This window comes from Xyrauchen texanus, chromosome 10 (assembly GCF_025860055.1).
Source record: "Xyrauchen texanus isolate HMW12.3.18 chromosome 10, RBS_HiC_50CHRs, whole genome shotgun sequence".
NCBI classification, from domain to species: domain Eukaryota; kingdom Metazoa; phylum Chordata; class Actinopteri; order Cypriniformes; family Catostomidae; genus Xyrauchen; species Xyrauchen texanus.
In genome coordinates, this window is record NC_068285.1 from 16,863,204 (window position 1) to 16,877,180 (window position 13,977).

At 36.7% G+C, this 13,977-nt stretch overlaps 1 protein-coding gene across 1 annotated transcript; it reads left to right on the forward strand.

The window, feature by feature from the left end:
• Nucleotides 1-884: 884 nt before the first annotated feature.
• LOC127651083 (fMet-Leu-Phe receptor-like) lies at nt 885-6,847 on the forward strand. The gene is made up of 3 exons (XM_052136805.1): nt 885-960; nt 5,417-5,957; nt 6,238-6,847. Exons 2-3 carry the CDS (start codon nt 5,418-5,420, stop codon nt 6,718-6,720), a joined length of 1,023 nt encoding a protein of 340 aa, XP_051992765.1. The 5' UTR covers nt 885-960; nt 5,417; the 3' UTR covers nt 6,721-6,847.
• Nucleotides 6,848-13,977: the final 7,130 nt, after the last annotated feature.

A 13,977-nucleotide genomic window follows, 5' to 3' on the forward strand; every position in this document is an offset into this window, starting at 1 on the left:
AACAGATACATTTGGAACACATTCCACACACTTGTAACAATGTAAAGGATTTTTATTACATATGTCACGGCTCATAAATAGAATTTGGAAATGTAATTTGATGTGGAGACTGTGTTTAAATTGTGTGCTTTAAGTCAGAAAGAATATTTAACACTTGTGCATTTAAAAATGTTACTCAGGTTCTTGTGAGAATGTCATGTCAAAAAACTGCCATATTATATATTAATATTAGTCCTAATCATAACTAGCGAATTTCATTCATTAATTTTCAGGATTTTAACCCTTTAAATGGCAGTTTGTATACATAATGCCACTTTTGTTTGTTTTTACACACACACACACACACACACACACACACACACACACACACACACACACACACACACACATACACTCTCTGACATCTATACCAAATACCCACAAAATTTTAGCTGCATTATTTATTCAATTGGGCTGCAGTGCTCATAATACAGCAAACAGAAAATAGGGAAAAAGCATGTATTTGCTCCATACTAAACATGAGATATACTTTGTATATAATTAGATATACTATAAGTAACCCTAAGACAATATGGAAGTAAATACATGATGTAAAGCTTCTGTGTTTGGTGGTTGCATGTGTTTGTCTCCTCCCTCTTCCTGTTTGTCTCCTTTTAGCATGTAGAAATTAGACTTAATGACCATATTTCGAAATCCTGAAATAGAAAGAAAAGAGAGAAAAAGGCTGAGAGAGAGAGAGAGAGAGAGAGAGAGAGAGAGAGAGAGAGAGAGAGAGAGAGAGAGAGAGAGAGAGAGAGAGAGGATGCTAGTGATGTCATTGAACCAGTGATTTTGTATATGCACACCAAAGGAACAATGGCATGTGATACTCACACTGTGTTGGACACATTTACACATCATTATGCAGTGCTGTTTCTCCTGAGACTGAATGTGCTGATGAGTTAATTGACAAGTATAAAGGTAAGAACACCACAGCAACTCTATATTATTTGTCATAAATGTAACCCTTTTGAAACAGTTATATTTCATATTAATTCATCAAATTACTGTTGTTTATTGTTGGTTAATATTAGTCCATGATGCATGAACTATACTGTAAAACCTTTAATGTAAACAAAATACTTTAGTATATGTTTAAAATAGCATAAATCAAGATTAATAAGTGCTGAAATAGTTTTGTGCATTATTAGTCCATGTTAACTATTGTTAATTAATGTAACCTTATATAAAAGTGTAACCATTTTTTTAATTACTTCTATAATTGTTATGAAAATTGATGAGAACTTGTTGATTAAATTGTCTATTTTCTCTGTATTATGTTTATTTTTTATACATTTGTTAATTTGTGTTTTCCTCTATTCCAATGTATCCCGCTTTACCATGAAACACAGCTACGTCATCTGATGCTGCACATCTTTTGAGAGTACATTGGGCTTTACAGAGTGTTTAATTCATCATTTCTTTCAAGAATTATATACGTAAAACAATTAACAAGGTGTGAGTAAAGGTCTGAAGTTCTGACAACTCCTTGTTTCTTCAGTGTCTCATGTAAGACCGGAACATTTTTAGACACTGTGTCAAGTTCAAAATAACTTCAAGTTTAAAAAACGCACATCGAGACACGTGCGTTCTGTTTCATCCGTTGCGCTGCTTCTAGAATGTTTTTAGCGAAGTGTCACAAACGTTGAACGTTCTGAACAAGTTCAGGCGGCAAAGAGGTGACCGTTACCATTTAACATTAGGCTATACCAGATTATTCTGCACCAAGCAACGTTTCAAAGCTTAATAAAGGGCCAGTTTTTTTCTCTTCTTCTTCTTCTTCTTCTTCTTATGCTCTGGTGTGCTGAGGGGCCGCCGTGGCTTGTATGTTTATTGTTACAATACTGTAACGAATGTTGCCTACGATGCTTAGCCTACATAAAATACAGCCTTTTGCAACATGATGAACAATACATTGCAGAATATATTAGAATATAAGCTCCAGGTGAAAGTAAATAAGACTAAATATTGTATACAACAAATCCTTCAAGTCACAATAATAATAACGCTGTATCATATTATAATGACAAGCTGGACAACAATAAATCATTGTTGTGTTACAATCATAATGTATACTGTAACAACTGAATTTCAAAATGTTACTGGGTGAAGTAGGTTTTGCACACCCTGTTCACAACAACACACAACAAAGTTAGACAAAAATCAATTTAGCCTTAACAGACTGTAGGGCAAGTGCTGTTCGGGCACCTATGAAGGCTGGAAAGGTGCAGGGGGTGGCCAGCACCACGCCCGACTGCCTTTGTTTCCCCAGTGGCCATGTTTTACACACCACACCAGGTACTCATTTCAGGAGTCGACCTAGGGGAGATAATCGTCACTGGTGTTGGCCATGAGCGGGAATCAAACTCAGGTCGCCAGGTTCGTCTAACCGCTACACTACCGTGCCCCACTAAGCGTAATGCAGCAAACAGAAAATAGGGAAAAAGCATGTATTTGCGCCATAGGCTAAACATGAGAAAAATGGTGCCAGCTGGTGGAAAACATTACAAATGTAATGAAGCCAGGGCACAGAAATGAAGGTCCTGAAGGTCCTGAGTTTAACTATTTTGTGTACACAGTGTATTATAGATATATTTTAGGAACTGAGGTTGAAATATCATAATCCCCCTTCACACTTCAGATATTTATATACTTTGTATATAATTAGGTATCATTTAAATAACCCGAAGACAAAATGGAAGTAAATACATGATGTCAAGCTTCTGTGTTTGTTGGTTGCATGTGTTGGGTTTCATGTTTTATGGGGACTTTTCATAGACGTAATGGTTTTTATACCTACCCCTAAACCTAACCCTCACAAAAAACTTTCTGCATTTTTACATTTTCAAAAACATAATTTAGTATGATTTATAAGCTGTTTTCCTCATGGGGACTGACAAAATGTCCCCACAACGTCAACAATTTCGGGTTTTACTCTCCTTATGGGGACATTTGGTCCCCACAAAGTGATAAATACACGCTCACACACACACACACACACACACACACACACACACACACACACACACACACACACACACACACACACTGTATTGTGGAAAAACTGGAAAACTTGCATTAATGATTTAACTAGATTTTTATTTGATTAAACATTTTTAATGTACTTGGCTACAATGGCTGATAGGAAGAATTATATATTATGATTTCAAATACATTTTGTAATATTTTATTTTTTAGCAAAATTTTTCAAAATGGGGCCCCAGGTTGGTTGGTTGCTTTGGGCCTCAGAAATCGAAAACACGCCACTGGATGTAGTGACCTCCCATGATTCATCAGCATGAATAAAAATCCATATGGTGTTGTTAATGATTTTAATATAACCCTTTTAGATTTATAAACAAGGAACTCTTGGTTGCCAGACAAGCCTCACCATGTTTATCTCTTTGTGTGGAGGATGTGGTGTAGCTCACAAGACCAGAAGCAACCACACTTCAACTAAAGATGAACTACTTAAAAAAGGCAATATACCTGAACAATCTTTTTCTTGTGCATGTTATATCGAACATCAATTGGAACAGATCAAGTTTGAAACTTTATGAGATGTTATTTTTCTGTGCATTAGAGAGATTCACTGAGGGGAATAATGGATGCATCAGAAAATGTAAAATTAAGGAATGTGTCAGGTCAAGTGCACAAAGGTTTCCAGATGTGTGGTTTTAAGAATATGTGCAGCTATGTGACATTTAACCTCTTAACACCTACTTTTGAGCTTGAAAACAACATACTCAGAGTAAAACTCTTCCAGGTCTTTTTCTCTCTCCCCATTTGCTCCCCAATTTGTAATGCCCAATACCCAATGTGCTCTAAGTCCTTATGGTGGCGTAGTGACTTGCCTCAGTCCATGTGTAGGAGGACGAATCTCAGTTGCCTCCGCATGTGAGATCGTCATCCTGTGCATCTTATCACGTTGCTTGTTGAGCGCATTACCGCGGAGACATAGCACATGTGTAGGCTTCACGCTATTCTCCTGCATCTATGCACAACTCACCATGTGCCCCACCGAGAGCGAACCACATTATGGCGACCACGAGGAGGTTACTTCCAATTTTGCATGACCAATTCCCACTACTTACTATATCATCATGGTGGCACGGTTACTCACCTCAATCCACGTAGACTGACACAAGGCCCAGTTGCCTCCGCTTCTGAGACAGTCAATCCACATATCTTATCATGTGGCTCGCTGTGCATGGCACTCTGGAGACTCACAACATGTGGAGGCTCATGCTATTCTCCGCAATCCACATACAACTCAACTCTCAAACCTACTGCTACTCAGCATTTAAGAAGTCCATGATCTATATGCAGGACAATGCTCCATCACATGCATCCAAGTACTCCACTGCTTGGCTAGCCAGCAAGGGCCTCAAAGATGCCCAAATAATGACTTGGACCCCTTTCTCACCTGAATTAATTCCTACTGAGAACTTGTGGGCCCTTCTCAAACATGAGATGTACAGTGAGGGAAGACAATACACCTCTTTGAACAGCGTTTGGGAGGCTGTGGCTGCTGCTTCGGTGAAAACTGATCATGAACAGATCAAGAAACTGACTGACTCCATTGGATGGACGGCTCATGGCAGTTACTGAAAAGAAGGGCAGATATATTGGTCACTGTTATTTTAGAAAGGCCAAACATTTTATTTAATTGTCGTTTTGTGTTACTTATTTGTTGCACCTACTCTAAAAAATGAGAATAAACAATTTAGTTGGGAGAAATTCATTTTGTAATTTAATTTAGTTTAATTTTGTCCCAATACAAATGCAAACTGACTTCTTAAGAGCTTTTGCTCTGCCGTTCACCCAGGGTCATCTCAGCTTGAATGACATGTCCGAGCCCCCTGAATCTGCAGTTGAACAGGGGGTTTGACGAAAAAAATTTTTGTGTCTGTTAAATTCAAATTTTTCATTCTAGTTAGAACAATTGCAAATTATTTACTGTAGTTGCATTATTTATGATATGTTAATATATTATAGCCCAGAGCTTTCTGTTCCTTCAAGACATATGCCCCCCCCTCTGTTTGTCTACTATGAACTGTCAGTAAACGTGATGCACTTATTTTTTATGCAAGTATGGAAAACAAGGTTTCACACTGTGGTTTGTTTGGTCATTAGTTTTTAGTTCACAACCTCTTTTTGAAAAACCTGCTCTAGATCCCTCTTTCTCTTTACTGCTGACATAATGGTTTGCCATTTATTAAATATGTATTTCTTCACCAAATAGTCTTTCAAATATCTTTTAATTACTAAATGTGTTATTCCTATGTTGTAAAATGATACATGGAGGGATGGATGGATAGACAGATATCAGAATTGTGTACAGAAACTTAAGCATTTTTATTTGTCTTTCTTATAGAATGGCCACCAATATGACTCATTCTCACTTTGAAGCCTCAACCCACTATGATAAATCTACAGTGGACATTGATGCTATCATAAATACTGTTACCATTGTCTTCTACGCCATCATTGTTCTCCTGGGCACCACTGGGAATTCTTTGGTGATCTGGGTGGCTGGCTTCCGTATGAAGCCCAGTGTCACCAACATATGGCTGGTCAACCTGGCTGTGGCCGACCTGATCTTCAGCTTTACCCGAGTCATTTCACTCATCAAAAAATTATTCTTTGGTCACTGGCCTTTTGGAGAGTTTCTCTGCAAGTTCACTGGCTTCTTCAAGTATGCCAACATGTTCTGCAGTGTCTTCCTTCTGGCTGTCATCAGCATGGATCGAATGCTCTGTGTTTGGCGTCCAGTGTTCACCAGAGAAAGACGGACATTGTGTGCTGCCCGTGTGGTCAGTTTAGGGGTTTGGATTGTGGCGGTCATCTTCAGTTCACCATACTTTGTGTACCGGCGGGTTTACTCTAAGAACAACTTGAGCAAGTGCTCGTCGGAGGTGAGAACAACATTGCAATACTGTTAGACTTTTTTTTTATTATTTCAAATATTTACATTAACAAACATTGCATATCTTAAAAAAAGATACAAAGAAGACATGCGAAGGGAAATACATGTGGCTTGAAAGGAGTAGTTCCACCATAAAAAGATAATATACAATTTAACACATTTAATTTCATTTTGGGGTGAACTATTGCTTTAAATTTGTACTGGTAAATGTAGATCAGTTTGTCATCATTAACTTCCAAACTTGATTAACTTTTTCAAAAATCTTGCAGGTGAAAGCACCATCAGACGCTGACACTGTAGCAAGGAACGCCTTGTACAGCATCCGCTTTTTATGTGGATTCCTGCTGCCCTTCCTGGTCATCCTCATCTGCTACATACTTGCTGGTGTTGGGATACATAGAACTCGACTCACTGGCAAATCACAGCCTCTCCATATTCTTGCCGCAATTGTCTGTGCCTTTTTCTTATGCTGGGCCCCCTACCATTGCCTACAGCTTGCCAAAATGGTGGACAAGAAGAGCCAAGCAGTCAAACTGGGCCTGCCAGTTGCTAAGTGCTTAGCCTATTTCAACAGCTGTATTAACCCAGTGCTGTACTTTTGCATGGGACTGAATGTCAGGCGACGCTTTAAACAAAGTCTGTTAGGAATTTGTCGCCGAGCACTAATGGAAGAAGGCCACATCGTGCATCCCCAGGAGGGCACTGTGGAAGAAAGATCTAATTCCATTCCAAAGACTGCAGGCAAAGTTTGAGATAAACCTGATGGCATGACTAATGATTAAGACCAGAAACATACTTTAATACTAAAATTTAAATGCAATGTTAGCAGGGGTATAAAGTAACGATTTACAAATGCTCACGTTACTGTAATTAACTACTTTTCCCCAAGAATCTGACTTTTTTAAGAAGTAAATTATTTTTATACTTTTACTTGAGTGTATTTTAAGTGCTGTAACTGTACTTTTAATAAAGTATATTCCCACTGTCTGTGTTTGATACTTCCCTGTCCTGATTTTCTTTTTATCTATCAACATGATTGGCTAGGAAGAGTCTTATGACTCCCACTAAATCCCACCAAAGCTGCAGATCTGGAGACTACTGTTCTGGATGTGGAGCGTAGTTTACAGCTGAACATCACAGCAGCACCTAAAAGGGCTTTCGCAGTGAAAAGGCCAATTGCTTGATCGTGTCATGTTAGTTTAACTTGCTCAAGCCAGATATCAGCATTAATCCTGCCTCTAATTTGAAGAAACATATTGAGGCACATTTCATACTTCTGCTTACTAGATTCTGTGTGTCTATAACGAAGCCTGTAAATGAGCTTTCTATCACTGAGATTATTGGGCTGCTGTGAGAGTTTAATGCAATGTTATCAATAGGGCTGGACGATAAAATGATCTAGATGTTTTTTGGAAACAATTAAGATTTCCTTGATCAAATTTTGAGTAGTTTTTTATATTTAGCCTATGTTCTACATCTAGAACAGGGGTGTTCATAACATAGATTGCGATAGCAAGAGCACCACGGGTTGATTGGTTTAGATGAAATATAAAAGACTGACTTTTATAAATGATAGCATTTTTGAACAAATGATTTCCTCTGATGTCTAATCTTCTTTAAAAGAACTAGATGTGAATAAATCACCAGGTCCTGATTAATATTGCTCCGTTATTTTTAAAATTAGCAGCTGATTTTATTTCACTTCCGCTGACATATTTGTTTAATTTTTCTTTATTAACATAAAAATCCACGGATTTGGAAGTCAGCATTTATAGTTCCTCTGTGAAAAGGGGGCGATCCTTCATTAATGGATAATTATAGACCTATATCTAAACTTTGTATTCTCTCGAAACTTTTGGAAAATCTAGTTAGCAAACAATCATCTTAATGTTCTGTCTATTAACCAATCAGGATTCTGTAGAGGGTACAGTACTACTACAGCCATTATAAATGTCTTGAATGATATTGTGGAGTCCTTAGATGATAAGCAACATTGTGCTTGTCTCTTTAATGATTTATCAAAGGTCTTTGACACAGTGGACCATGACATATCATTAAATAGGCTTAGATGGGTAGGACTATCAGAAAATGTAATTTTGTGGTTCACTGCTCATATAAAGGGAAGAACCCAATGTGTAAAGGTGGAAGGTATTCGGTCAGATCCTAAGAGGTTGTTAAGGGAGTCCCTCAAGGAACTGTGTTGGGACGCTATATACTGTATATACATTATCTTTACTTTAATATTGATAATGCAAGGTTTCGTTTTTACGCAGATGATACTATTATTTATTGTCCAGCTCCCTCTAAGCAGCAATCTGTGGCTTTTTTACAATCTGCATTTGATATCATCGAAAATAGGTTTTGTGCTTTGAAGCTGGTCTTAAACATTGAAAAAGAAAATGCATGTTATTCACAAATTCTAAATATTTCTTCAGAAAATTCTATTGCTCTTTGGACATCTCAGGAGAGTCAGATTACATCAGTGTCGGAGTGCAAATACCTCGGTATTATTATTGATAACACATTACATTTTGGTTTACATTTTAATTATTCGAGGCAAAAATACAAGAAAAAGGTAGGACTTTACTTTAGAAATAAGTCTTACTTTTCATTCACTTTGAGGAAAAAATTAGTGTCCACTACGTTTTTTACCGGTTTTTGATTATGGGGATGCAGTGTATCAGCATGCTCCCTCTTACATTCTCACCTCTCTGGATGCTTTGTACCATGGTGCTCTGAGATTTATTGCTGATTGTACATTTTCAACACACCATTGTGAATTATACAAAAGAGTTGCTTGGCCTTCGTTGAATGTTTGAAAACAAAAATGCACTGGTATTTATTGATATATAAAGCCATACTGGGTTATCTGACCTCTCATCTTTGTTTTTTTATTCAATGGAAATTGCCTAGCGGCAATTACTCATTACGTTCTCAGTCAAGTTACAATATTTGCGTGCTTCTTGTCAGAACTGAGCTTGGTAAAACTTCCTTCAAGTTTGCCGCCACCTCGGATTGGAATCTTCTCCAGATGGAGATGAAGCTACAAAACTTGGTGTCTTATAGTCGTTTTAAAATTTTACTACGTAACCTACAGAGTGAATTAATGGTGTGTACATGTTTTTAACTGGTTGTATGTTTTATGTTGGATTTAGTATTGTATGTTATAACTTGTTGTGTAGATGTATATGCAAACTCGGCCTCCTATCTTGGCCAGGACACTCCTGTAAAAGAGATTTTAAATCTCAGTGAGTCTTTTTTCCTGTTTAAATAAAGGTAAATATAATAAATACATAAACAAATAAATTTGAATGCTTATTGGATTCAATAATTTTCATGTGCTATGTATTTGTGTAATGAGGGAGTGTGTGGTGAAAGTGACTAACACCTTATATCAAGGTGTGCATATTTATTAGGCAGCTTCATTACCTCAGGCAAAATGGGCCATAAAAGAGATTTAACTGACACTGAAAAGTCAAATATTGTAAAATGCCTTTCAGACGGATGCAACACTCTTGAAATTGCAAAACTATTGAGGCGTGACCACCGGACAATCAAATGTTTTGTTGTGAATAGTCAACTGGGCGCATAAAACGCATGGAGAAGAAAAGCCGCAAATGAACTGCAAAAGACTTGAGAAGAATTAAATGAGAAGATAACAGGAACACATTATCCTCCAGTGCCACCATATTCCTGAACTGCAACCTACCTGGAGTGCCCAGAAGTACAAGGTGCCAAGTGCTCAGAGACATGGCCAAGGTCAAGTTTCTGGAAAGTACTTTCTTCAAGCAGTGGTACAGGAAGAAGTCCTCAGCATTCAAGAAGGCCATGATCTATTTATTTATAGTAAAAAGAAGTCTGAAATATTGATATGTTTCCAAGTGCTCAGAGACATGGCCAAGGTCAAGAAGGCTGAAACACGACCACCACTGAATATATTCACAAGTTGAAGTGTCAAGATTGGGCAAAGAAATACATAAAGACAGATTTTTTACAGGTTTTATGGGCAGAAGAAATGAGAGTGACTCTTGATGGACTAGATGAATGGGCCCGTGACTGGATCACTAATGGACACAGGGCACCACTTCGAGTCAGGTGCCAGCAAGGTGGAGGAGGGGTACTGGTGTGGGCTTCTACCATTATGGATGAGGTAGTTGGACCTTTTCGAGTTGAAGATGGACTGAAACTCAACTCCCAAACCTACTGCCAGTTTCTGGAAAGTACTTTCTTCAAGCAGTGGTACAGGAAGAAGTCCTCAGCATTCAAGAAGGCCATGATCTATATGCAGGACAATGCTACATCACATGCATCCAAGTACTCCACTGCTTGGCTAGCCAGCAAGGGCCTCAAAGATGCCCAAATAATGACTTTGCCTCCATCCTCACCTTGTGAGAACTTGTGGGTCCTTCTCAACCATGAGATTTAACCTCTTTGAACAGCATTTGGGAGGCTGTGGCTGCTGCTTCGGTGAAAACTGATCATGAACAGATCAAGAAACTGACTGACTCCATTGGTGGACGGCTCATGGCAGTTACTGAAAAGAAGGGCGGATATATTGGTCGCTTTTGAAAGGCCAAACATTTTATTTAATTGTCGTTTTGTTACTTATTTGTTGCACCTACTCTAAAAAATGAGAATAAACAATTTATTTGGGAGAAATTATTTTTGTAATTTAGTTGGCAAATAATTGTGCACACTAATAGTTGCCTAGTAAATGTGCACACTAATATATTCCCCTGAGAAAGACAAAACTCACTTTTCCTTTGCTAAACATTCAGGTTTGAGGTTCAATAACATTTTGGATTGACTGAGAGCATTGTGTTTGTTCAACAATAAAATTAATCATGAGGAATACAGTTTGCCTAATAATTGTGCATGCAGTGTTTAATTGATATATAATATATATATATATATAGACTCCATCATGCATTTCAGTTTAAATGTATTTAATTTTTGTATTTTTTGAAAATAAAGGATGCTTAACTTGATCATCTCCAGTCTTTGCTTATTGAAACTTCTTAAACTGGTGAAGTTACAGCATCTATCTGCAGGTGTTAATTGACAAAGCTTAATCTTTAGCATCTAATTCAGACCTATATGGTAATAGGACTGTTCTTTCCAAAGAATTTAATGATGACTTTTAACAAAATTCCAGGCAAATGCACAGTGGGTTACGTGATATTTTCAGTTTAACAAGCAGAAATACTTCCTCATAACGTTTCCACTCTAGAAATGCTATAAAATTGATTTCTAAAAACTAGTTCCTGAAAAAAGATGTTCAAAGTGAGATATTAGTTTTAGTTTTGTTTTGGGTTTCAGTTTTATTTTAAATGATCTGTTCTGTACAGAACTGAAAGTAAAGTGATAATGCCTAGTACAATAGATGCGTTTATTGCATGACCAGAAAATAAACCATAATTTCCCATTTCTGTTAATACCATGAACCAGAATCAAAGAAACAAGATCTTGTCATTCTTCTGTTTATGAGGTCAAGTTTGCTGCATCGCTGGTTTTGTTCTGTGCTTGTGTCACATCTCTAATGCACTAATTACATTGAAATGTATTTGCTATATGCCATCTGTGGAATACATTCAATGTAGGTTTACATTGAAATGAAATATTGTTATTATTTGCTGGAGTTTTTTCTTGTTAAATGTACTTTTGAGAATTAAGTGCATCTCATAGCCTAAATACAGAATAATCGCTTATGCTTTACCACAACAGCAATATTATTTTAATTCAATTATTCCTCAGTTCTTATATTACATGTCTTGATTATGAAGAATTTGATAAAACCAGAAAACAGCAGTCAGAAATCCCCTGACAGAAATGTATAGAGCACATTACTAAGAAAGGAACAAAGAACTTCTGTTTATGCTTTTTTAAAATCTCTCTCTACTTAACATTGCAGAAGACTTCCTCTCGATTTGTATTTCTGGATCCCACTGCTGATTTGTTTTATTCGTAGTCATTTAAAATAGATTAATAATAGATTCGAGCATATCTCATTCGATTATGCAACGCAACGCAACAGTTAAATGCAACAGTTAAAATGGTTGTTCTAAATGTTTACTTTTAATTTTGTCACTTGCCGCTCCCCCACCCCCACCCCCACACCACACACACACACACACACACTTTTTCCTCATGCAAATGCAAAAGTAGTCTGGCTCATGAGGCTTTACACCTACATTCAAAAGTATCAGTTTGAGACAATTTATGCCTTGCTTAATTAAGTGTATGTTTGAGGCCTTTTCTTGGGAAAGTTTGAAGAGAAAGTTAATTGATTTGTACCATAAATTAAAGAAGGATATGTGTTCATGTTACAACAGCTCTTTACTCAGGGTCAAGATAAGGATAATTTACAGAAAATTATATACAGATTTTATTGAATAAAATATTTTATATGCTATGTGTAAATATACAGTATATATATATATACACACACACACTGGCAGCCAAAAGTTTGGAATAATGTACACATTTAGCTCTTATAGAAAAAAATTGTACTTTTATTCACCAAAGGGGCATTCAACTGATCACAATGTTTAGTCAGGACATTAATAATGTGACAAATTACTATTAAATTTGAAAAGAATGTTCAGAACTTCTTAAACTATGTCAAAGCATCAACGTCAACATATATAATGCACAAAATGTATTGGTCCTCAACCCTGGCTCAAGCTCCACTCTTCATCATGACGGTAACCCTCAAAATTACAACAGGCATTCTTCTAAATCTAAACATAACAAAACATCAAACACTAACAAGTCTCCCGTTATATTCATCTTGCAGAAAGACCCACCCACCTAGACTAGAAATGCTCTGCCAGTTTCTGTTAACCAAATGAAAAATATTAATTTTGTCCCAATACACATGGATTAAGCAAAGCTGACAAGACAATTTAATTAGTTGAATCAACTCAGTTAATTTAAATATGAACATGCAAGGATTTGAGTAAAACTGACAATAGCAAAAGGTTGTTTTTTTTGTGTGTATTTGCATTCAGGTAGCCTAGACGTGAAGTCAAATAGCAGTACAAATGTATGGTGACAGTACATAATGTTCTGGTATTGTATTGTAGAAACATATTAAAAGTTTCAGGACATGGTTTGCTTAATAGACAATATTGAATTACTTTAGTTCACGTGCCAATACAAATTGTAAATTTAATAATTTCAGTCTTCAATGACAACAAACATCAACACATAATTTCATATAAACATCATTTTAGTGAATCTACATGAAACAGAATTATTTTCTGCAAAACTACATTTCACCACAAAGTGGAAGCACAATGAAGCAGTAGAGTCATTGGCAGGCACCAGGGAGCACTATTGGCTGATAAGTACATTGTCATTGCTTGTAGAAGCTGTAATTCTGCAGATAATGAATGTCTTTCTTCATTGATGGTCATTCAAAAGAAACCCTTCTGACAAACTAATCTTCTTGCAAGCAACATACAAATCACAAATATTTCATTGTAATACAGTATATGTTTTACCAGTGCTTGATTTATGCACAGGGCTGTTAAAAGCATTTAATGGACTAGTCAATATAGTCACTACTGAAAGACTTAAGATTGCATACATTACAGTAGTGCCATCAGCCATTCAGCTTTCCTGGACATCATTTTCCTGTGGCTTCATTGCATTTATTCATGTCATTGAGTGGATAAAAAATTATTGTCCAGAACTGAGTGTCCATGACCAAGTATGGCAGTATTAGGCCCACTTTCTTTCTTATTCTGGCCAAGAACTGTCCATTAAGATAAGAAGGGATTGTCTACCTGATATGCAAAGTAAACAACATGTAAAAAAGACCAATACATGAGTGGTTATTTGATTTTTGGGGGCAGGTAAATGTAAAAGTGATGACACCACAATACTAGACTACCATGCAAAACAAGTGATAGCTCATTCAGTTGTGCATAATATTGTACAAACAATGGCATGCACACATTAGCAATGCATTTTCTGATCTTATAAAACTCTGATCTTTCTCTTCC